This window comes from Myotis myotis, unplaced genomic scaffold (genome assembly GCF_014108235.1).
Source record: "Myotis myotis isolate mMyoMyo1 unplaced genomic scaffold, mMyoMyo1.p scaffold_m19_p_14, whole genome shotgun sequence".
NCBI lineage: Eukaryota > Metazoa > Chordata > Mammalia > Chiroptera > Vespertilionidae > Myotis > Myotis myotis.
In genome coordinates this window covers 33,064,675-33,090,066 of record NW_023416318.1, presented here as the reverse complement: position 1 = coordinate 33,090,066, position 25,392 = coordinate 33,064,675, and the positions used below count along the sequence as shown (strand labels likewise).

Below are 25,392 nucleotides of genomic sequence, written 5' to 3'. Positions count from 1 at the left end.
AGCTGTCCACAAGCCAGACCCTGCCTCTCCTTCCATTTGGTTATAAAAGGAAGAGCTGCTGCGGTTAGGAGCCAGGAGGTACGTCTCTGATGCAGGCCACATTCAGTCATATAAATGTGGAAGTGTAAACTACACAAAGAGAACCCCTCTCTCCCTTCTGATTTCCATTTTTACCACAGCCCCCAGCCAAGTAACAGTCATATGGCATTCTTAGAGAAACAATAGGGGATTTGTTTAAACCGAGATGCCAAATGGTCATGAATTGCAGAATATATATTTTTAAACAAGTTATTTTCCCCCACTGTGACATCCAGAATTTAGATCTGCACACGGGGCCAGCTGGCAGTGGCATGCTGGGCCTGGCTGGTTACCCGGGTCTGCTCGTTTACCTCGCCCTCCCTGGGGCGGGGGGATGGCAAAGCTGCATTTGTAGGTTATGCTCCAACTTCCACCCAGCCTTTCTTGGTCTGAAGCTTTTCAAGTGTTTATACTCATAACACACACGTATAAGCTGCCCCGGAGCTCTCCTACTTGGATTTTCCTTTAAAAGTGAAGCCATGTTCGTGCCCTGCTCTGGTGGTTGACCAACTTACAGGGAATTCTTACTGAGCTGCCATGCACAAAGCAAGAAACATGAGCTGTGAGTCTGTCCAGGAAGGAACCTAATGTCCCAGCCATGCACTAGGGAGCACCAGTGGCTTCCCCGGGAAAAGCAGCGTTTATTCCTAGGGGATGGAGTCTAGAAACAGAGGGCCTTAACCACATTACCAGTGTCCCGGGTGCCCCTCAGCCTGGCCCAGGCAGTCTGCAGGAGGTACTGCTTGGGTCTGGGTTGAAGTCACAGCCACTCTGCTTCCCTGGGAATGCTACTGCCTATGAGGAGCCCACAACCTCAATGCCCAGGCTTTGCCTTTCCCTCCAGTTGGGGTCACCTGCTTTTTCTGAGGGCCCCCAGGGAGCCTCCCACACCCTAGAGGCCTCATATTTTTCCATCATTCTATGGGGCATCTTTTTCTCATTAATGTACTAACACTCAAGTATGTGCAGAGAATGAGGAAAAAGAGACCTTGTGTGGGACTTGGGATTTGTTCAAAGCCTGAGGAAACCTTTTTAGAGGGTGTATGTTTTTTATTCCTTTTATGAGAGATGCATGTTTCCCCCCCTCTGTGACTTGTTTAAAAGTTAAGTTTAATATGCTGCCAGAGAAATTGCTGGTTAATAACTTAATAAGCTATGTGCTAGGAATTATGGGAGAAAAGTAGTATCCAAGAGAACTTTTATTGTACAGTTTGGGGCTTGGAGGATATATAGCTTCAGTTATTATATAAAATGCTAACAGAAGTCCCCTTTCTTTTCAAACCTTACTTTCTCCCCAGGATTATAAAAAAGATAAATAAGTGAGGTTAATGAAAACTTCTAGAACCTGCATGAGAAGGTGAGAATTTTATTTTTAATCCTCACCCAAGGATATGTTTCCATCGCTTTGTAGAGAGAGACGAATTGGGGAGGGGAGGCAGAGAGAAACATCATGTGAAAGAGAAACATTGATCAGTTGCCTCTGGTACACACCCCAACTGGGGATCAAGCCTGCAATCTAGGTATGTGCCCTGACCAGGAATTGAACCCGCAACCTTTTGGTGTATGGGATGATGCTTCAACCAACTGAGCCACCCAGCTAGGACAGAAGGTGAGAATTTCAAACAGCATAGTCAACAGAACTGTGCTAATGCGAACCCGGCAAAGTATACGCTTGGACATTAGCCCTGGCCATACAGTAATAATGATAAAATAACATCAACTTCACTTTATTAAAAGTTATATCTTCAAAAAAGATTCCTGTTTTATCTTTGTAAGAAGAAAAATACTATTAAAGGGCATTATTATTCCTATTTTTATAAATCCACAAAGTAGCTCATACAGCTCAAGTGACCTACCCAAAATCAGGGCAACAACCAAGAATAGCATCAAGGCTTTCCAGACAAATTGTATCTGCGTGTCCCAAACACAATCAGATGAAAAGTGAGACGCTGTGCCAAACAAGTGTATTTTGGTTTGCGGCCTCATGCTCCAGTGTTATGTCCTGGTAGCCAGGCTGGTGAAGGGCAAGGCTCTGAGCACAGCTGCTTCTGTGAGATCAACACAAAGGCCTATTTTCAACATGGCCGATTATATTGATAAAGATTTAATTATTTGACAATAGATATTTCCATGTCTAGCTCTTTTATACTTTCCTACCCATTACTCACTATGTCCCTCTCTGCCCTCATCTATTTCACACTGTCATTTTAGAGCATCTCACTTGACAGATAAACACTGAGCCCCCCGCCCCGCCCCCAAATTACAGGCCACACATCACTGGTTAAGTAGCTGAGCCGGGACCAGAACCCAGACCTGCTAACCTTGAGTGTACTCTGCCTCTCCTCAAATTCAGAAGGTGCGTTCACAGGCTAGAGGCTTTCCCACCCACTGAGTGCCTCTCCAAGTGACCCTCCCTGTAGTCGCCCAGGAACAGAGGACCTTGGGCTGATGAGAGTCCTTTCTGGTTCAGGGATGGAGACCCGGAAGAAGCTCCTGAAGTTGCGTGGGCCAGTCCTTTGGCCAAGGAAGTCTGGGCATTACTAGCAGGAGGACAGCAGGCTTTGGAGGGTCTCTCTCAAAGCCACTGCCTTGGCCCATTCACATAACACCAGCCCACAGGCCCAACAAGCCTCCTGGAGGCAGCCTGAAGCCTGGCCATGCAGAGCAAATGTGCCAAGGCTGAGTCAGCTCATAAGAGGGCGGGAAGCAGGAGGCCAAGTGAGGCCTACAGAAGCCCTCCGGCCATGTCTGGGTGTTACCTGAAACCTGCACTCAGAGTTACTGACTTCAGTTAAAGGTACGGTCTCCAAAAGACCACTACTGAAAAAACAAGTGTATGACCCATATTAGGACTTAGTAACATGTTAGTATGATTTGTTGGTCAGATCAAGCAGCAGCCAGCCAGCTGAGAGTGGCAAGGTCTAGAGCAGTGGTCGCAAACCGGTGGTCCGCAGACCATTGGTGGTCCGTGAGGTCCGAAAGGTTGGCGACTGCTGGTCTAGAGCATGGGTAGCTGCCCAGGGAGGGCAGCTCTAGGGAGAGGGCCTTGGGCAGCCCAAGGCATGGGTTGCAGAATTTTCTATGTGATGATCAACCTGCATGGAGGAAGAAAGTGGATCAAGAGGCAAAAAATAAATGTGCTATTTACATCCCTAACTTGGGCCATCTCCAGGGCCAGCCACATCTGACAAGTAGGAAGAAATCACCTGCCCCTTGTGTTTATTTCCTCATCTACAAATACTGGTTTGGATTAGATCCTTGTTTTGAAATAGGGAGTCAGTCTCTTTTGGGGCTACCAATGGCCCCCCTCCCAGCCTGCACATTTCCCATCTCTTCTATCTTCAATATCTTGAACTTCCTCTTCAGCTTCTGTTTGAAGAAAGGATTCCACTGGATTAGATCACCTCTGCATTCCCTTTCCTGCTATAAATTCTGTGGTTCTAGGGTCCTCTTAGCAATTTTGAGAAGATGTATCAAGCAGCATCTCTATTCCCATTACCTACTGTCCAGGTAGGCAACAGGGGTTTCCAGGGACTTCTGTTGACCACTAGGAAGGGCTAAAAATTTTGTTGGTCATGGGAGAGGCTGGGAAATTTTAATATACTCCTCAGGGTATCTTATGTGTATGGAGATAGCAGCCTATTTGCCAGGGCTAGTCTGAGTTTATTGACTTCCTTTTAAGTCTTGGATCAAGTCCAAATTCCTCTGGCTGACATTTAAGGCCTGCCACAACCGGTCTCTTATCAGATCTTGTACTGCTTGCCAAAACACACCATGCCTGTCTCCTTCAACTGTCTCCTCACTGGCCCACAATATAGCACATGCATTCTCTGCGGTAGGACATCACATGTGTTGTCCACCATCCTGAAATGCTCTTTCCCACCACTTTTGGTTTTTACAAATCACACCCATGCTCTAAGAACCATCTCAAATACTACCTACCCTAGCAAGCCTTCCCCGACTATCCAAGTCCACATTCTTGTCTGAATTCTTATGCTTACTATGTACTATGGAATTAGAACTTCTACGAGGACGTAAATGTTGGTTGTTTCACATGGATAAGCTTTCTTTTCAACTAGTTTGGAACATAACTAAACTCTGGTAATAGCGATTCCATTATATATGTCTAAAGTGGCTCCCACAAGCTGGGCACTGTACAATGATTCCTTCCTGTGTACTTGGGCAATGAGACCAGCATAATTTACTTAGCAACACAGGTTCTAGACCAGTATAACCTCACTCATTCCCCAATCTAAGAAAAGTAATCTTATCTAACAGTTGAATCTCACCAAGCTTTGAAAGACTCCTTCCTCCTCCTAGAAGATTTCCTTGATATTCCACCCCCCACAAGCTGGCTCCCATAACATACTCTGGCCTCATGCCAGCATTTAACAAATTCTTACTTATTTACAGTAATTAAATCCATACCTGTCTTACGTACTCGGTTTTTGAAGTAGGGACAATATTCATCTCTATATTCCCCACTGTGTTTTGCTTTGTACTGTTTGTGAATATGAATGGCCTTAAATTAATTGGGAATGGCTCAATAAAGGTAACCAAGCTATTGATTTATCAAAAAAGATGGAACATGTTACATGCTAAAGGAAAAACCTCCACTGTATTAGAGTTTTACATAATATTATGAAAATGTGTTGAAGACACTGTAAGCCTGTACTCCCTTAAAAGCTGGGCAATGACAACATTGCACATACCTTCCAACAGCAATACCCCAATAAGCCAAGAGCTACAAGTGGAGCAAAACAGATAATTTCTGAACTAATTATCATCTCCAGATTAGGTTTGCAGATTTCTATATTCAAAAGTAGAAAGCATCAGCATTTGGGGATTGAGTTTTTGATGTACAATGCATTAAAGGGTTATTTTTATGTCTTATTGCAGTGTGAAGAAAATTTGATCTTGGGCAACTTGCTCAAAGGCTCAGTTTAATATATTGACCACTTCTGACTGCTCTTAACCAACTAGTTTCCATAAGCTCAGCCTGTCAACAAGAAATACCTCATATATCCTCAAGCTTCATTTCTTCTCTAACAGCTTATTCTTTCAAGACTTGACATATTTTTTATTTTTTGAGAGAGAGAGGAAGAGAGAGAGAGAGAGAGAGAGAGAGAGAGAGAGAGAGAGAGAGAGAGAGAGAGATTATTCTGCCTGTGCCCCATCAGAGATCAGACCTACAACCTGGTTATGTGCCCTGACAGGGAATCGATTGACCAGGAATCGAAGCTGCCACCTCTTGGTGCATGGGATGATGCTTCAACCAATTAAGCCTCACGGGCCAGGGCGAGACTTGACATATTTTTAAAAGGACTATGTAATGAAAATGTTTTTCACCTTGTCCATTGGTTTGGGTTAAAATATGCTAACTTAATGTTTCTCTCTGTTTTTAAAAAATACAAACAGGATCTCATTCCAAGATATCATGACCTTAAACATTCCTGAGAAGTCTGAAAGGGAAGCAAACAAATGTCAACAAGCTGAGGTCTAAAATACACCAACTTCATTTCTCTCATCATTCAAATATGCATGAGGCCCAAGGAGACTTTGAATGGGCTGAGTTGGAGGATTAAAGAGGGGTCCTAATGAGAACCTCCCTCTCCAATAAAATCTGGAGGGGTTGAAAGAAAAGCACTTTTAAAAAGGGAGTGGAGGGGAATACTGGGAAAACTTTTATTTTGATAAAAAAGAAAAAGAAAGAGTAAAGAAGAAACAAACCAAAAGCAAAACCCAACCCCCAGCAATGCCTGGAAACTTGCTATGTAACTAACCACCCCTGTTCAGACTTGCTTCCCTTAAAGTATTGGCAGGGACCACAAATGATAGCCTTAAAATGCCACATGATCATCTGAATATTTTAACAATCCTTCTTGACTGGATTCATTTCAATGGCATGGGAGTAACAGCAACCTGCAGCTGTGGCAAAGAACAGAGGACTCTATTTCGAGTGGAGGAGTGACGATAGAGGGACTTTTCCTTTGGGAGGGGACCAGGCCAAGAGACACGAGGGATTTGGGAAGGGCTAAGGGACAGTGGAATCAGACCTAAACCCCAGTATTTCTGCCTGGGAAGTGCAGTCTCTTGTGTGAATAAATCTGGTGGTTAGAAAATAAATGCTGTCTTCAGCTGTAAAGCAAAACAGAGTCCCAAACCAGAACTTCTGCAGCTGGCCACAGACCCCCTGGGGAAGCACTGGGATTGCCACACAAAAGCAAGCCCTGGCTTTGTCTCTATGAGCATTTTTCCGCACACATTTAAATCCACAGGCCTCAAGGGGCGGACCCTCAGCTTAGTGGGGATCAGTAAGTAAGAGGGAAAATGGGGAGAACAGATGAGAGTATGGGTGAGAGGACGGACAGGGAAGGACACGCAGAAGTGACTGGAAGTCTATGTACTGGGGCAATGAGGAGCTCGTGGAGGGAGTATCAGGATCACTGAGGGGGAAGCTGTACAGGAAAGGGGATGGATCATATAGTTAAGAATTCTTGCAAATAAGAACTTGGGGTAACAAGTCATTAGGTATAGTACAAAGATTAGGTCTTCAACAAACATTAGCTCCCTCCACCATCTCTTCCCCCGCATCAGCACTGTTTTTCTCAAAAATTTATTTCCCAAGGTTGCTTTCCTTGTAACCTTCGGACCTGTTCTTATAGTCCTGAGAGCCTGTTTTTCTCACCAGAATACCAGACTGTTATTTTTCAAATGATAAATACTTACTGCATGCCAACAAAGCACTGGTTCTACCCCAGGCACTGAGGCCATTGGGATGGCTGCCCAGACAAAGGAGTGTGGACTCCCTAGGAGAGCGCTGGGGTCATGCGGTCCCTCAGTGCAGGTCATCCCAGGTGGATGGGAAACAATTCTGGGATGACCCCTTCAGTAGCCTCAGTCCTATCCTGTGGCTCCAAGCTCCAGTCACAGGCCCTTGAGAATGAGGGTATAAAGGGAGGGAGTACTTCAAAGAGGGGGCTGAATGATCACAGTGCCTGCTACTCTGACCCTTGGCCCTCAAAATACATACTGTGTCCCCAAACCAGCAGCACTGGAATCGCCTGGAGCTTGTCAGAAATGCAGGGTCTCAGGCCCCATCCTAGATTGACTGAATGCAAGTCTTCATTTTAGGAGATACCTAGGTGATTCATGTGCATACCACGGTCTGAGAAGCACTGCTCTAAAGAATGCTTAAGTTACCACCATTCAGAGCCTTGACATAAAAACACTGTCTGGACAGATGGAGGAAATGTGGCCCGATACAAAGAGCCCAACAAGAAGTAAGGAGCCAAGTCCTCAACAAATGCTTGTTGTCAGGTAACTGTGTGAGATGGGCAGTTCCCTGACCTCTCTGGGCTGCCCTTTCCCATATGCATGGGGATGGGAGTAGACTACAATAACCTTTAAGATTCTTTCAGTACTAAAGTTCTAGGTCTATCATTCTATTTGACAAGACTCTGTTTTGTTGCCCTTGCTACAATGATGTAGTGGGTTAAATAAACACTTGTTGTATTTAATATGCTCAATCAGTATTTGTTGAATGAAGTGATATAAGAATCATCTATTCTATTTAAGCAACACCTCAAGAAATGAAAATGGGCCATGAATTTCCAGGACAATCAACCACAACAGAGTATCAGGTTTAAATGGCATTTTTAAGATCAATTGACATAACTTAGGTAACCAACTTCAGAAATTCACCCATATATGAAACAATGGTATGGCCCTCACACTGGCACATCTGTGGAACTAAAGTTTTAACGGCTACATGTCCTGGGTAGCAGGCTAGAGAAACTGTCAATCCATCTTTCTCCAATGAATCACTGGTCTCAGAAGAAAAATACAAGTGCCCTCTAGCATGACTGCTATTTTACCCAATACTCATCCCTTGACCCCCTCCCTCAGGACGATGAGAGACACAAGAATGCACAAGAAAACATCAGCAGTTCTCAATCTGACTGCATTTTAGAATCTCTTGGCGCTTGGGCAACACCCTAAACCAAAACAATCAGAGGTCAGACCTGGCATCAGTAGGTTTAAAAACCTCTGCATGTCGGTAAGATTAGACTTATATTCACTTCTCTTCCAAATTTTATACTTGACCAATTTTCTATGATAAGCATATACAACACTGACAATCAAGAAAAAAATGAAAAAATTTAGTAGGACATGTCTTTCTTCCTGTTCATCACTTCCATCATCCATTGTATAGTCTGGTAGACCATTTAGTTCACCACATTTATTAAAATAAAGCACATCCACACTTATTTTTTTCTTTTTATAACCGAAGGAAACACTAGATAACCGAATTGACATCTAAAAAATGTAATAGTAATTTTACATTTTAGTAAAAATTGTAATAGTCCTATGTAATAGTAACTTTCTCAAAGTAAATAAATCTTTTCTCCTCTTAGTCCTGCTTGTCAGGGCTTTTATTATTGTTGTTGTTGTTAATCCTCACCTGGGATATTTTTTCCATTGCTTTTTTTAGAGTGGAAGGGAGGGAGGGAAGAAGGGAAGAGAGAGGGAGAAAGAGAGAGAGAGATAGAGATGTGAGACACATTGATTGGTTGCCTCCTGTATGCATCCTGCAACCCAAGTATGTGCACTTTGGTGGCCGGGTTGATGCCTAACCACTGAGCACACCAACCAGGGCTTGACAAGACTTTAAAAAAGTCCTTCCTATTCAGGCAGAGCCTATGATCCAGCTGGGACAGTGGAGCTGGAGCCTGCGAACAGCCAGGGTGGCAGATGGGCCGTGATCTGGGACTGTGCTGACTCCTCTTCTGGGACACCCACAGTCAGCCTCTCTGGGACGGTGGCTGACCCCTATTCTCACTGTTTCTGACCTGGATCAGCTTAGTTTTCCTCCAATAGATGGTAAACTGCCTTCACACCATGAGAGAGACAGTAAACTAGATTGAGGAGGGAGGAATGGAGGAAAAAGGGAAAGGAAGGGACTTACAGGATTAATGAGCTGATTTCTATAAAGACTTTGACATCTTGGAATGAAAAGCGGCCTGTAAGAGCAGAAGCCCAGTCCTCCGCTCTGGCCATGTTGCCAGCTGGCCATTCATCACCCAAAATTCCCCAACAACTCCGTGGCTATTGCTTAATCACCTCATATAAATCCCTATTAATCTTGCAAAGTCAAAACAGAAATATATGACAAAAGTCTTTATTTTATGTGCCCCAATTTCAAGGTCAAAATTTTAAAAACTGAATTGGTTATCCAATGGCTCCAATGAACTTAAAAACACACACCCTTCTTTCAGCATAAAAGGACAAATAAATGACATCCTTGCTAATGTTTTTGTTCTTATTGGACTGAATGAACTCAGGCTAATGATCAAATAGAGGGGGGAAAAATTAAACCCACTTTTTTTTTCAATAATATTCATGTTTCATAACTTATATCAAAAGATACAGGAAGTCCTTAGGAGGCACAAAGGAACATTGATTCCTCCTTCATGTGTAAATTGTGAGGGACACAAAGGAGCCTCTTCAGCAGAGGAATCTGGAATACTGTGCCCTGTGACGTCTTCCCGGGGAAAGGCAGGTGAGAATGTGAAGACAGGGTTGACTTTGAGAAGGGCCCACTAGGACCCAGAGCTCATGTGAGCAAGGAGCTGTGAGCGCAGACAAACACCTCCTGTAGCAACACTCTCAAGAGGACCTCAGGGACAGGGCAGGTGTGTGACAGACTGAGGCTCCGTCACTTATATCCTATTCTATACTTTCTTATGCAGGAACCTCAAGGTTACTGTGACAATGGTGTGAATAATACAGAAAAACTGATCCATGGCTTTGGAATGTATTGTGTTCTGGCAATGTATTTTCCTCCCAAACGTTATTTTAGGCCCTGAACACATGCTGATTAATATGGTAAAAGTGTTGGGTAGTAAGAGGAAGCCTGGTGTTAGGAACCATCTACAGACCACCCACAAAGTGTAAAGTTCACACTTGGATAATAAAGTGTTGACTGTACTGGAAACATAATAAGTGGCTTTCCTGGACTCTCAGCAAGGAAGGTGGAAACCCAGTGAATTGCAGTGATTCATGCCTTTGTTTTCTAGGCCTGGAAAATCATGGAGAAAAATCAGAGAAGATGGGTGGGGGTGACGATGATGAAAAGCTTGATTAGAAAACTGCATTGGAAGCACAGGGAAGGTTAAAGGAGGCCAGAAGGACTTCTCCAGTTTTGTCATCCATCTTCAGGCATTGCACAACACGAAGGTCCATTCAGATGGCTGGCCTCCTACTCTATCTCCTCCTTCCTATCCAAACAGAAGGAACTGGCCCATCAAGCCAGTGAATGAAGAACTTCTATGAAACCCATGAAAGGATAGCAAGCTAAGGGGGCAGAAACTCCTTCCTCAGCAAACAGGAGAGTCAGTATTGTCTTGGGCCAGTCAAGCTGGAAGCAGGGGTCTCAATTGCATGGTTTCTGGAGAGCCCTGACTTCCTGATAACCTAGAAATAATAGCGAGAGGGTCTGGCCTATGAATTGGTAAACATAGAAGAGCACAAATATAATCAACAGTTCCTTGTTCTGAAAAAAGCACCTGGGGGGAAGTTGTCTAGAAGCCACACAGAAGTGAAATGATACTAGGCTTATGGAAGTGGTTTATGGTACATCAACTCCTACTCTTTTTTAAAATATGCTTTTATTGATTTCAGAGAGAGGAAGGAAGAGGGAGAGAGAGATAGAAACATCGATGATGAGAGAGAATCATTGATTGGCTGCCTCCTGCACACCCCCTACTGGGGATTAAGCCCGCAACCTGGGCATGTGCCTTTGACCGGAATGGAGTCGGCAGGCCAATGCTCTATCCACTGAGCCAAACCAGCTAGGGCCATTAACTCCTACTCTTTAAATAAAAGAGAGAGAGAAAAAAATTGGGCTAAAAATGAGAGATTAACCATCACTTTATTGGCATTTCAGACACTAAAAAATTTTCCCATGAATATCCCTGTCCAAAGCTACAGGTGCTTAGGAAAACATGGAGACTCACATCCACACATGGAGAAATCCTTCACTGGCTCCCTTTCACTAAACGTTTCCTTTAGAATTTAATGTGTGGTTCAAGTATTTCTTCAGCTACCTTTCCTTTCTTTTTTGTTTTTTAAGGATATGTTTTTATTGATTTTAGAGAGAGAGAAAGGGAGAGGGGGAGAAACATCGATGTGACAGAGAAACATCGACTGGTTACCCCAACTAGGAATTACACCTACAACCTGGGTATGTGCCCCGACTTGGGACTTGAACCCACAACCTTTTGGTGTATGAGACAACACTTCAACCCACTGAGTCACTCTGGCCAGGGCTCGTCAGCTTCGTTTTCTGCCACATGTACCTTATACTTAAACCAGAAGAGTTCTCCACACTCACCATGCCACTTTATACTGCCATGTCTTTGCCTAAGACATTACCTGAGCCTAGAATGCCCCTCCCTGCCCTGGCCACTTAGCAAAATTCCTCTCATCTTTTGAAGGGTGCAATGCTAGATCTCCCCTGCCCCTCCTCTGGGCTATTTCTGTACCTACTACATACATTTGTTATCATACTTACCATATGGGATGGAAATTATTTACACATCTTTTTCATCTCGTGGATGTGAGCTCCTTAAAGCCAGGACTAGTTCTTCTATATCTGCATCCCTACCTCTCCTAACACAAAGGTTAGTGTGTAGTCTGTGCTCAACAGTACTTTGTTGAATTACACTGAATTGCAGGCCTCAGACTACCCATCACTTGCTTTGCCATATAAGGTGGGAAGCCCAAGAAAAGTGAACAAAAGCATATTTTAAAAAAAATTTAAAAAGAGGCTGCTATTTTAGGCAACCAACATATTGACTCTTAATCAAACACAACATACGCAGCATGGGATGTGGTAGCATGTGGTCCTCCACTAGGCTGCCTCTGCTGGAACTTACAGAGGACACACCAGGGTCCTCGCAACATCACTGTCCGACAGTGATTTGAACACAGTGTTACAGAGAGGATTTCCTATTAAGTAAATGAGATACAGTGGGGTCTTGACTTACTAGTGTCCCAACTAAGGAGTTTTTTGAGATACCAGCTGTCTTTTGGCCGATTTTTTGCATTGAGTTGACAGAGTAATTTGAGTTAACGAGCTCCCTAACGAGCTCCTTAACGAGCTCGGTCTCGGAAGGAATTGAAGGAATTAAACTCGTAAGTCAAGGCCCCACTGTATTCTTTCCCTCCGTTTTTCACACAGAAAAGTGTGAACTTTCTAGAATAAACTAACAATGGCCAGGAGGAAGAACAAAATGTATCTAACACAGGGTTGGGCACATAGCAGGTATTAATAAAAATAAGCTGATTGGTGGAGAGATAAAAAGCCATATTACATGCCCCCCAGCCACACAGCAGCTTTAGAAAAATTGTCAAGAAAATATTTTTCTTTCTTCACCACAACCCAAAGTTCTAAAAAGATAAATACTCTAATAAGTTTAGAAAACTCATGCCAATGACGTTTAAAACTCCCACAACTAGAAACAGCAATTCTCCAATGTATTCCTAACCCCTGATAACTCCTTGCTCACGAGGGGTTGTAACATACCTCTTGGCCAGCCAGAGCTTGGCTGTGGTACAAACAGCAACATCAGCCAGCTCCTGCTGAAAGTGCGCATTCATTCTGTGTTTGGAGTCCGAGAAGGCTTGTAACAAATGAAAAACCTAAACCAAAGGAGAGAAAAAGCAATATCTGCTGTGAAAATATATTTTTTCTAAATGCAAGTTCCTCCCTTTTAGGTTTCCTCCAAATATTCCCCTCAAAGAAAACAGACACCTGCAGAATGTGGCTCCGGTCTCTTTGCAAAAGGCTTGTTGGTTTTGGAGGATGTAGCAAGTGGCAAGTAACCCACGTACCTGTGCTTTGGGTTCCATACATGATTCCAAAGAAAGGTAAGCAGACAATCATTTGATACGAGAGCTTACTAGTTACAAACAACCTGTAAGTTGGTTTTAGCAAAGAAATGCAAACATCTTTCTCTATGTTAGCAGTCACTCACAAAAAATGTACCTCTTAAAGCCTAAGTCTGAGAATCTAACTGGTTTACATGTCTGGGTTTATCAGAACAGGCTTGGCTAAAGAAACAGGCCACAAGGACGCTTGCCTTTGCAAACACTCCACAGCGACGTCTGTAAACTATTCAGATTTTTTAGCAGGTCTTTGCTGAGATGTCAGGAGTGGAGGCAGCAAGGCAGACACACCCCACTTTCTCACTCTTACATGACATTATATATTAGAATTAAGCAGAGAAGGACATATCCTGTTCTATCTCTGGATGTCTATATTTAGGACAAAGGCCACAGTTCCAGCAGACACATGATACAGGGCACGTGCAAGTGTGCATGCCCTGTGTCATGGATTCACACTCCGATATGACATCAACGAGGCCTTTGTGAGGAGTACAAACCTGCAGAAGAGAAAGAAAGCGGACAAGGGCATAGATGAGATCCTCTGACCTTACCCAGTGCCAAGGAGAAAGACACATGTCAGAGAAATCCTTCAGTCGCCCTTATCTTAATCAAGGAGGAGGTGGGTGAGCAAAGCAAGTGCAGATAAGCACATGAAGAACTTTGAAAGGCTATTTTAAAACTCAGTTTGTTTTCTTTCCCTACTGTATCCTTCACCAGAGCTGCAGATGATTCTTTCTCAGCAATAAGATTCAAGTTTTTCTTTTTCTCTCATGTCAGTGAGGGGCATAATTGAGAGTTACATATGGAATGGAGTAGAGAAGAGCAAGGGGCCAAGATAAAAGAGACCTAGAGTCATTGGACCCTACACAAGTCGGAGTTGGCACGTTTTCTGGGGTCAGACATCTGTAATTACCAACAACAAATATATACTGACCACCGTTCGTTTAAAGAAAAAAATAAATTGTGATGAATTTACTGTATGTGCCCTGGCCCGTGTGACTCGGTTGGTTGGGTGTCATTCTATGCACCAGGAGGTTGCTGGTTCGATCCCCGGTAGGGAGCATCCAGGAGGCAGCCAATTGATGTCCCCTCTCACATCAATGTTTCTCTCTCTCCTTCTCCTTTCCTCTCTCTCTAAAAATCAATAAAAAAATCTTTTTAAAAATTTATGTAACCACTATTTTTTTTCTAAACAGAAGTAACTGGACAGGAGAATGCACATATGTCCTAATGGAAACTGAAAACGCTTTCTCTAATAATGGACCTGTTATTTCAGAAGCAACAGATCGAATATCACTACTTCACCACACCCCCACAGGGACCCAAACCACCCGTCCTGAAGTCTGGAGAAATGGGTCTGGCTGGGGCTTCTGTTCTTCTGTGGTGACTGCCAGAGTGAAAAAAATACCTTCCTCTGCCTGAATCCCACCAGCCTGAAAGACTTGGCAGTGTCACTGGGCCTCGCTTTACTTTTCTCCGCAGCTGCACAGACCCAACCACCAGGGCTTTTCATGGTGTCACAGGATCGTAATTAATCAGCAGACACCAGCAAAATACATGACTGTGGAACTTACTTGTAAAGAAAGCTGTGAGATTTTCAAATGCCTCTCATTTAGAAGCAATCGCTTCAAAAATAACTCCTGATGGATGTTTAAACTTAGTCCTATATTTGCTCACCTTACTTGGCAAAAACAAGGCTGTTTTTGAAACGCTTGGTAGCTCTGGTTTATGAAAATCAGCCTAACAGGTCCATCAATTCTGTCACCTTGGGTACACACCACACAACAATTGTGATCCTGGTCATTCACTGGGAACGGAGAACTCGGAGTGTGGTCGAACCCGGGCCTGGCATAATTTGGAAACTGCTTATAATACAGAGCTGCCCTGCACCAAACGTGGAGAACCCCAAGCTGCCGGAACTGAGGCTGATGACTAACTGAACGCACATGAGAGCTGCGAGCAGTCGAGTAGTCACTTTCCGTGTCCCCAATTTGCAATGGGATTCAAACATTCCAGCCACAGATATTTATTAAAGAGCTATCACCACTAGGGACTGTCCTGGAAGTCACAGCAGAGAACAGAGTCCCTGCTCCCCTGCAGCTCACATTCTAGTCCCGGATACACGGAGAATCAATAGCTTCCTGACTCTGCCTGGCAGGGAGACACAGCCACGTGGCAGCACCGCCACCACTTCCTCCGCTTCCCCACCTCACCTTGCACCAAGTCCAGGCACAGCAGGAGTTCAACAACCATTCGCTGAACTGATGTCAGGATCTGTTGCCTCTTCCTATACTAACTCTGCCTTTAGGTCACAAGCCCCTGGTTTTGGGGGAGTGCCGTATGTCTGCCCCCTATCCCCCCGCACCCCGCTTCGTGGGAGTGGAGACACTGAGCTGAGTACCTCGCACTCCAGTGGATTTCTGATCTAGTGGGGAAGGCAGGAGGCTAGATTAGTGGTAAGAATGTAGCCCTAGGGAAAAGGAATGGGCGCAACACGCACTTTGGAGCCAGGTGGACATGGGCGTCAACCTAGTTACTATTAGTGGGGCTTTGGGCAACTCACGGAAACAGGTTAACATCCATAATAACATCGATATTATAGGATTATAGAGGGATTTAAAAGAATATATAGTACTTGGCACACACTAGGCACCTGGGAAAAAAAGTTACTTCTCTTCCATTTTCTGTCTGCTCCCTCCTTTCCAGCCCCCATTCCTGAAATAAACAGTCAGAGAAGGCTTTGTAGAAAGGGACATTCATATTTGGCCTTGAAAAAAATCTTGCCAGAATTGGGAGAACAATATACAAACAGAGGAACGGGAATTATAAAAAAAATTTTTAAGGGTCTTAAAATATTGGTATTCCCAACAAAAAGAGTAAGCCTTACTGTAAACTATGGACTTTAGTTAATGGTAATAATGTGTTGATCTCAGTGTATTAGTTGTAACAAACGTACCCTCTAATGCAAAATATTAATAGCAGTAGAAAACTGGGGAGAGGGGACTGGGAGGACCTGCTCAGTTTTTCTGTAAACCTAAAATTGTTCTAAAAAGAAGCTATTTATTAAAAATCCTGGGACTGCTCAGGGGACAGCAAGTAGTTGTGCGTGACGAAAGCACAGCCAGGGTGTGTGTGGAAGGTGGGAGGAGACAGAGCTGGAGACAGATCTTAAATGCAACATCAAGAATGTGTGTTCTGTTCTTCATAGCTTTTAAGTGATCAGATCGGTAACTTGGGGGGCAAAAGGCCAGGGTGGTGTAGAGGCTGGATTAACGGGCAACATGACCAACACTACTGCAATAGTCCAGTCAGAAGGTGGTGAGGGGTGAAACCAGAGGCTGAAAACCAAGAGCCTTTGGACAAAAAAATGGCTGCAGATGTTTTATTTGATCTGCACGGTATTTTTAAACTTTCCTTTATGAATTGGGAGATTTCACATCAAACTCATCCTGATTTCCAATTTCTTTTGAAAAATCAAAACATCTGCCATCTTGGGGCCACACTCCCACAGAGCCATTGGGCCTGGGCTGAGGAGCAGCAGCTGCCCCCTTTGACAAGCAATGCGTGCTCAGGGTCCCCACTGTCCCCCTACTGACCAGCATGCGTGGTGGCTCGGATGGAGTGTCCAGGTTTATCACTTATCTCATGCTCTCCTCCCCACCCCCCTCAACTTATGTAGAATCGAGAGGAAATGAAATATTTACTGAACCCAAATCTCAATCAAAAGTTTGAAGACAAAGGATGCATCAAGAGGGCTGCATGTTTCTATCCACCCCCCTTCATTCACTTATTTGTCTGAAACAGACAGGACTGAATTTGTGACATCCCAACCTCACCCCAATCTAAACAACAGCAGCAGTGGAACTAAGAGGAAAGGATACATTTGAGAGACATTGGAGGCTGAAGAGGCAAGACTTGGGCAACTGCTCTAGACATGGAGTTGAGGGTCAGGAAAGAGACTCTGAACTCAGGCAGCTGGTGCTGGAGGTCCACCCCAGCAGGGATCACAAGAGCACATGTAGCTTTTTGGGGAATGAGGGAGGGGATTTAATGAGTTTGGTTGGGAATGTCCAGTGATAACTGCTCTAGGGAGGGAGAAGACCAGGAAGTCTTCTGAAAGTGGAGAGGAGCTCTATTAATCACACTGGGACAAGCAGGGCAGCTGTTTACTTCTAGCTATGGGAGGCCCTTTTGAAGAGCTTGGAGTGGATTTGGAGGTGTCTTCGGCAAAAGAAACAGGAGAAAGTGGTGTTGACTTAAAACAGTTGTGATTCGGTCAGAAAGAGACCAAAAGCACACAGCAAACAACTGAGTGCAGACCAAGCAGCATCACCAGGATTACCATACGCTCCGGACCATCAGCTGGGACTATCACAGGCCGGGACCATCACAGGCTGGGACTGCTGAGAGATGAGGTGATTGTCCAGGCCCTGACAAGGAGGGGGCTAGATTTCTGGCCCCTGAGATGCGTGTCTAAATGAAACTGTGGATCTAAGGAAAGTCTGGAGAACCTGGAAGCAGTTATTCTCTGCCCACTCCCATCCCCACTCTAAACACAGGGAGACTCGGGGGAGTTTCCAACCATCTGTGTAAAGCATGGGGTCCATTCTGGCAGCTTTGAATCTTAAAAGTGACTCCACAGAGCAAATGTAATGCTCTCTGAATAAATACCACAGGTCTGAGAAGAGTCATGAGGCAGATCCTGAAAAAACTTGCACTGCACCAGTAAAATATGTCTGGTTTGTGCTGCTGGACTAAAATAGTGACTGTGTTAGACAAGATCAAGATGATAGATGGCTGTTTGGGAATGTGACGCTGAGATGGGTTTTCCTCTTCACCAAGCATGGCTTCCAGGCAGTTTTCCCCCTTATAAAATCAACAGCACCTGAGCGCCAGGAACCAGCAGGCTCCAGCAATAACAGGACCAGGGTAGGCAGGTCATGAAAAAGGACAACTCCAATAGAAAAAAGACACTCATTTCAGAGGTCAGATACAAGTGGGTGAATGCATCATAATCATTAACAATCCCAAACACTGAAGAGCAACAGACCTATTCAGGTTTGCAACTGTATTTCCTTAAAAACAAATTCTATTCTTCTTTTGCAGCATGCAGACAGGGGACGAACACTTTTGTCCCTATCACATTCAGCCAAGTATAAAATTTCTGCATCTGCCATTTTGCCTAGCTCCAACCCCCACAGCTAAGTCAGAGCCACATTTTTCCAAGCTCAGTGTTTACACAGGATTTTATTTCGGCTGGTAAAACATCTGTATTTTTTCAGGGACTTAAATAAATGATCTATGCCGGGAATGTACAGTATAGGGTGATGTCAGGCCCCCTTTTTTTCTCGACTCACTGGGCAGAACAGGCAAACATTGTTTCAGCCTGTCGCTGGGAATGTGAATATTTATCCTGTCGACTTAATTCATACAAACAGAACTAAACGCAGGCAGGCAGAAGTATTTTATGGCTTTAAGTCAGCCTGAAGGGGGGCAGTGGTGTGAGTAGGGGGATGGCTGAGGGAGGAACCTAAACTTTCTAATTCACAGAAACATGCCTAATCATATAACTGTCGGGAAATGGAAATGGATACAGCAAAAATCATTTAAAAGGCAGACTGTGTGTGTGTGTGTAGATGGGAAAGCAAGAGAGAGAAGTTTTCTAATTTATTTGTCATTTCTAATTATTAAAACGTGGGTTAGTATTTAATTGTTCTCTGCTTCAGGCATATCAATCTTATCTCCAACAGGACCACAGGCTTCTCAGAAGCACCCCTCTTTTCTCTTACTTCCACAGTGCAGGGCATGGTGCTGGCTGGGTGTACGTACCTGCCTAGGTCATCTGTGCAGAAAGCTCAACATAACCTTTTTTATTAACAGACCCACTGCTCCCAGCCTCGGAGGGTCAGTGTGGACTGGGGGCATGACCCTGGGACACTTAAGTTGCTCACCTTGGTCATCCCTACGAGAAAGGGCTCAGTGGGCCTGTGCCACCCACAGGTACCCACCAATCTGATCCCATGCTGGAGGGCAGGCCAGGAAGCATTTCAAGTGGTTACTCCCCAAACCTCAACCTGTTCATGAGATGAGAACACATCCTTAGAAAGGTCTCGGTAAGTTCCCAAAAGGTGACACTTTGCTGTGCTGGGAAAAAGGTCACCAACTACAACGTGTAATTACTTCCTAGCTGACTCTGGGTTGGGGAAAAGAAGCACAGGAAATAGGCCACGAATATCTTTAAGGACTAACATCTACAGAAACACAAAGTCTCTAGGGGCATGGAAATTTACTTTGTTGTCTCAAATCCGTTCCCTCCTTTCTATTAACACTCCCACAGTTCTAGTTCAGGAACCCAAAGACCTGACACCTCTCTGATGGAAACAAGTTAACTGACTGGTATTTGCCTCTAAAACTTATTTTACACATGGCTGCAGATAAATCTTAAAACCAAGCCCCATTCATATTACTCCCAAATTCAAAATCCTTCAATAATTTCCAACCTCCTATAGAATTTGCTGGGCACTAAAGGCTCAACTCACCTTTCTACTACTTGTTTTACTCCTTAATTTCTCCTCTTCATGTATCTATTCTGTGGCCACTGAGCCAGACAACTTTCCATTCTGGACAACTTACAAATGCTTTTCTATGCAGGATGTTCCTTCCATTTCTCCCCTATCCTCTCCAACTCTGCCTACTGATATTTCATTTCCGCTGTAAGGCCCACCATAAAACCTTCCTCAGTTTTCTTCAGTTGCCCCCAACCCCACCCTAAGAATAACTTTTTTTCCTATTCAGCTTCATTTACATATACCAGTGTGTGTGTGTGTGTGTGTGTGTGTGTGTGTGTGTGTGTGTGTGTATAATCCTGTCATCATGGCTATCAATCTACAATTTCCCTGTATAGCTCTTTGAAGGAAGGGACTGTGTCCCAGTTTTCTAGCCCCGGGACCCCAAGGATAAGTAGCTTTGTCTATCAGACAGACAGGCTCAATAAAGAGAGCATTTATTGACTTCTAATTCTACCATGCCACCTTGCCAGCGGTGGTAGAAGCAGAACCTATATTCACACCAGCAGCTGTGGTACTAAACCTCTCTAAACTCTCTCCACACAAAAGGGTTGGGGAAAATACATAGCATTAAAAAGAGAGTGAGTATATGTTTCGCCTGAGTCATATCTGGCCTGGTACTCCAAATTTTACAATTCAATTAGGAGTCTGGCACCCAGAAGAGGCATCAAGAGCCCTGAGCAACATGTTGGGTTTAGAAAGTGATGTCAAAAGTAGTCAATCTTAACCCAACATACAAACAAAGACGTGCATTTAAAGAATTAACAATTTACAAAACAATGATTTAATACCTGTTCTAAATAAAGAGTTCCTAACTTTAGAACAGTGGTCCGTGAGGTCCAAAAGGTTGGCGACCACTGCTTTAGAACACAGATACATTTCTGAAAAGCTACGTATAAAAATTTTTAAATTACAAACTATTTATTTATAGAATAAATCTGTTTAAGTTCTTTAGGGGAAGCTTTCTTATATATGATAATTCATCTGTTCTACATATCTGGAGCTTTACCTATTGAATTTCCTTAAAGTTAATATTTAGATCAATAAGAAATTCTTTAATGTAGCATAACTTATTAATGAAAAATAATAGATAATTTGTTCAATCAAGATAGTTAGCTTTAAAGCAATATAGAAAGAAGCTGACTGTAGTATGAATGAAACAAAATTAGTTAAGAATCAACAATTATTGCAGCTGAGTGATAGTTAAGATACATGGGACTCATTACATTATTCTATCTACATTTGTGTATATTTAAATTTTTCTATAGAAAACTTTTAAGAAAGATTTAGAGAAGAAGATAAGGGAAAGAGGAAAGCATGCAGCTATAGGACATAGAGATGAAGTCAATATTAAAAAGTTTATGATCTAGTGCAGGGTATAAGATATGTATATAACTAAAATTCAAGGTAGAAAACAGTAAGTACTATAAAGAGAGAGAAAGAATAGAGGGGCCAGAAATAAATGTGCTAGAAATACAGTAGGTGATAAAAGTGATATTTAAACAGTAGTGAAAAGATTGATTTATTCAATAAATGGTATTAAAACACCAACTAGTTCTTTGGGAAATAATATGGTTAGATCCCTACCCAAAGTCTTGCATTGAAATAAATTCCAGATGTAGAAAATAATCAAATGTAAAAAAAAAAAAAAAGCCCATTATAAAAATGCTAGAAGAAAACAGGAAAATGTTTTATAATCTTCAGGTAAAAATGGGCTTTCTATAAGTCTGTCAACACAAAAACTGAAAAAGTAAAAACTACAAGGAATATTCAAAAGTAAAGGGAAAAAGGGGTAAAATATTTGCTAATTCCCCTAAGGAACAAAACTCTTGCAAATTAATAACAAAAATGAAAGTAATTGAATAAAATATGGCAGGGACTTACAAACTTTCACCATTCATAGCACCCTTAGCACCTCAATAATCTTTTCATGGTGCCTCTAGGCCAAAAGAAATACCTAATAGTTCCATTTATTAAGTAGTTAGGTCCAAACAACCTAATAAGTATTTATACCCTAACAACTTAGGAACTGTTTGAAAAAATAATACACATAAGTTGAAAGAAAAAATATTTTGATTTCATTCCTTAATAACCACAAATACGTACTAATGGGATATGTGTGCCTGTTGGCTACTCATAACTTCCCAAGCCTCGGGATTGTTGGACTCCACCCTCATTCCTGTTCCATATTGATTTTCTCATGGTACTTGCTTTTTATAGCAGCAACTATCAAATACTCAACTTTGCAAAGATATATAGCATCTTCTAAAGGAATGCAGTGCAAGCTAATGTTGATAAGTGTAAATAGCTTCGAGCTAGTAGATCTCATAATATTTCACAGATGGTAAACATCATTGTGTTTCTCTCCCAAATTTAAAATATCCCACAGAGCTTTGGCACACACTTTGGGAACTGCAAATATTTAGCAAAGAATATAAACAAGCAATTCACAGATGAAATACAAATATAGCCAATAAACATATGAAGACATGTTTAACTTCATTCATGTTTAAGGAAGGGCAATTAAAACAATAATTTAAAAACAATAACATTAATTTGTACAGAATTTTTCTTAAAAATTAGTAGGTAGGACCCCCATCTAATAACTAGGTAAGAAAACAATACTCTCATTCATCATTGGTGGGAACATAAATTGTCACCTTTTTTGGGGGGTGGGAGGGGATAACCAGCAAGGCCATCTTGTTACACATAAGAAAATTTTTTTTTCCTGTACAGTGGTCTCCCTCGGAGCTAGACAAAGTAGCAACTTGGAAGTCATGCACTTTCTTCAGTGCAATACCCACTTCTAGGCATCTGTCTCACAGAAAGGAGTATGGGCAAAGATAATAGATGCCCAAGGATGATCTTCAGTAGCACTGATTCTAACAGGAAAATTCAGAAACAACCAATACAGGACCAATAGAAAAAAATTATGGGATATTTCTACAAGTATCCCATCACAGAAAGCCAATCTGTACAGCTATTAACAAGAATGTTGTAGGTTTATATAGACTAACATGGAAATATCTCTACACTGGTAAGTAAAAAAAAGCAAGCTGCAAAAATAGTACGATCCCATTTTTTTTATATATATATATTTTATTGATATTTTTAGAGAGAGGAAGGGAGAGGGATAGAGAGTTGGAAACATCGATGAGAGAGAAACATCCATCAGCTGCCTCCTGCCTGCACACTCCCTACTGGGCATGTGCCCGCAACCAAGGTACCTGCCCTTGACCGGAATTGAACCTGGGACCCTTGAGTCCGCAGGCTGACGCTCTATCCACTGAGCCAAACCAGTTAGGGCAACGATCCCATTTTTATTGGTACCAAATTATTAACAGTGAGGGTGGGATTTTTTTTACTTGGTGGTTTTTTGGTTTTTTTTGGAATGGGCTCCCATTGGTCAAATTTGAAATAATTTTATTATTTTTAATTTATATTTATTTTTGATTAATATTAAAATTCAATTAATGTTTAGGGGTGAAAGTTTGTTGAACTTTTCTATAATTTAGAAAGTTTTACAGTAAAAATGCATTACTTTTTTTAGAACTTTTGTAAAGAAATAATTATAAGCTCATAACAAGTTGCAAAACTAGTAGCATTGTACTTTTCAATCATCTTTTCCCAATTGTGACTTCTTATGTAGTAACTGCAGTACTATATCAAAATCAGAAAATTGACATAGGCATATTACTATTAACTAGGCTACCTACCCTATTCAATTTTGCCATTTTTTACATGTATTCACATGTGTGTGTGGGTGTGTGTGTGCGCGCGTGCGCGCACAATTTTACCCCATGCATGGATTTATGCAACCATCACGACAATCGAACATACAGACTGCCTTATCACCACAAAGGAAGAATGCATTATTTTGGGAATCAGAAACAATAGAAGCTAAGTAATGTTCTTTTTATCATGTATTCATTCCCTAACTCCATACTCAGTATTAAAATTCACATACAAATTATTGGGACAGGTGGCTATGTGTTATTTTTCACTAAGAGATAAAATCAAAGAAAAGGAACTTTTCAACGCCCCCAAGAGGAAGTTAGGACTTCCAAGGCTTCTCCTGGCCTCTTCCTTTGACTTTTCAGACTGGTACCCAATGAGGTTTGGAGAGCATGTCAGAGGAGAGGCCCACTGAGGGTAGAGAAGGCTGGCCACAGGGGAAGCGGGTAGCAGCATTTTTGAGAGCTGCAGGAAAATCGTTAGTGTTGTCTCTTCAGCAAGCAAAGCCAAAGGAAATGCAAAGTTAATATATTAATTTGTGTTTTCTGGATTTTAGAGTTGCCATAAAATCTGCTTTATAGAAGAGTCTGACCGACAGAAAACTGTTTGGCCTTCAGGCCAGTAACCCACATTACTTGGAGCTGCCCAGTGAGGGGTTTGGGGAAAAGGGCCTGCAAACCTGGGCCTGGGCTGCAGCCAGCCTCGGAGTCAGAGGCTGACACAGCACATTGTGGCAACAGAGTCCTCTTTCTGAAAAATGAACATGGAAATTTTTTTTGACTCTGGGTTGCAGCTTATTTCAAAGGTCATCAAAGTAAACAAAAGGAAAAGACTGTGAATCTTTATAAGTCAAAAAGTGACAACTGTTTATAAAGCAACAGTTTATATTTTCTCATGGAGGAAGGAAAAAGAATGATTCCTCTAAGCTCCAGGAAGGAGATTTGGGTGGGTCCCCCCTTGGGAGGGTCCCCCCCCCTCCTCCGTCCCCCCGTTTGTTTGTTCATTTGCCATTCAACACCTCCAGCAGTGAGGTCCAGGAACATCTGCTGCATCCATTTTATGTGGAATTATAGAAGTTTACTGGATGGCTGGGATTTGTGGAATAAACCATGTCTTAAGAAGCAAAAGCCTCTACAGCCCATATTGGTAACTGCCTTCCGAAGTGCTGCTGAGGATGGGGGATGCCCAAAGTCATGCAGGCAGGCTGCACACAGTAAGGTCTCTCTAAATCTGGAGACCAGGCAGACTTTGTTTGGAGGCCTGGGCAACTTTGTTTGGAGAAGGGTGATTTCGGTGAGGTCTGACTGAAATAAAAGGTCGTGAAACCAACCATTATGAAGTTTCCTCTGATCCCTGGGAGTGATCAAAACACCTTTTTCACTTAGGAATTTTCTTGGTTGAGCTGACAAACTCTGGACAATCATCATGGGTAAACTTCTAACTGGATTTCATATCTGTTATTGGATATATTTCAAAATAATGAAACTAGATGGCATTAAAATAATAATCAAGCCCTAGCCAGTTTGGCTCAGTGGCTAGAGCATAAGCCCTCAGACTGAAGGGTCTCAGGTTTGATTCTGGTCAAGGGCACTGTATCTCGGTTGCAGGCTCAATCCCCAGCCCTGGTTGGGATACGTGCAGGAGGCAACAAATAAATGTCTCTCTCTGTGTGTCTATTCCCCTACTTCCTCTCTCTCTAAAAATCAATGGAAAAATATCCTCAAGTGAAGATTAACACAACAAAAATCTAAAAGGTACTTTTTACATGGGATGCTGTGTTCATTAATCATGTGCTTCCCAGTCTGTCATAAAGATTGCATATTATTTCTACTTATCGGGTAAGGCCCAGTTCATTAGCTCCCTCTGTGAAGTTCTCCTTGACAATTCTAGGTTGTGGAAATCTCTCCATCCTCTCATTGCATAGTTTTTATTATCTGAACCACTCATTTGGCACCTAAGATATGTTGCCTTGATTGCTATTTATCTTTTTATGTAAACCATGTTGTTTTATCTCCTACAGAGCCTTACAGGAATGCAAACGTTTGTTGACTTGATTTTAAAT

At 42.6% G+C, this 25,392-nt stretch overlaps 1 protein-coding gene across 6 annotated transcripts in view; it reads right to left on the bottom strand.

Annotated features, from left to right (window-relative positions):
* Positions 1-25,392, bottom strand: part of THADA (THADA armadillo repeat containing) — a 299,278-nt gene that overhangs the window by 81,517 nt on the left and 192,369 nt on the right. For all 6 annotated transcript variants that reach the window (XR_004971855.1, XM_036334726.1, XM_036334724.1 and 3 more), the window contains one exon: positions 12,668-12,783. Coding sequence is in view for 5 of the 6 variants with exons in the window: in XM_036334726.1 (XP_036190619.1) it covers positions 12,668-12,783 (116 nt within the window). In the remaining variant the exon portion in view is untranslated. The remainder of the gene's footprint in view (positions 1-12,667; positions 12,784-25,392) is intronic.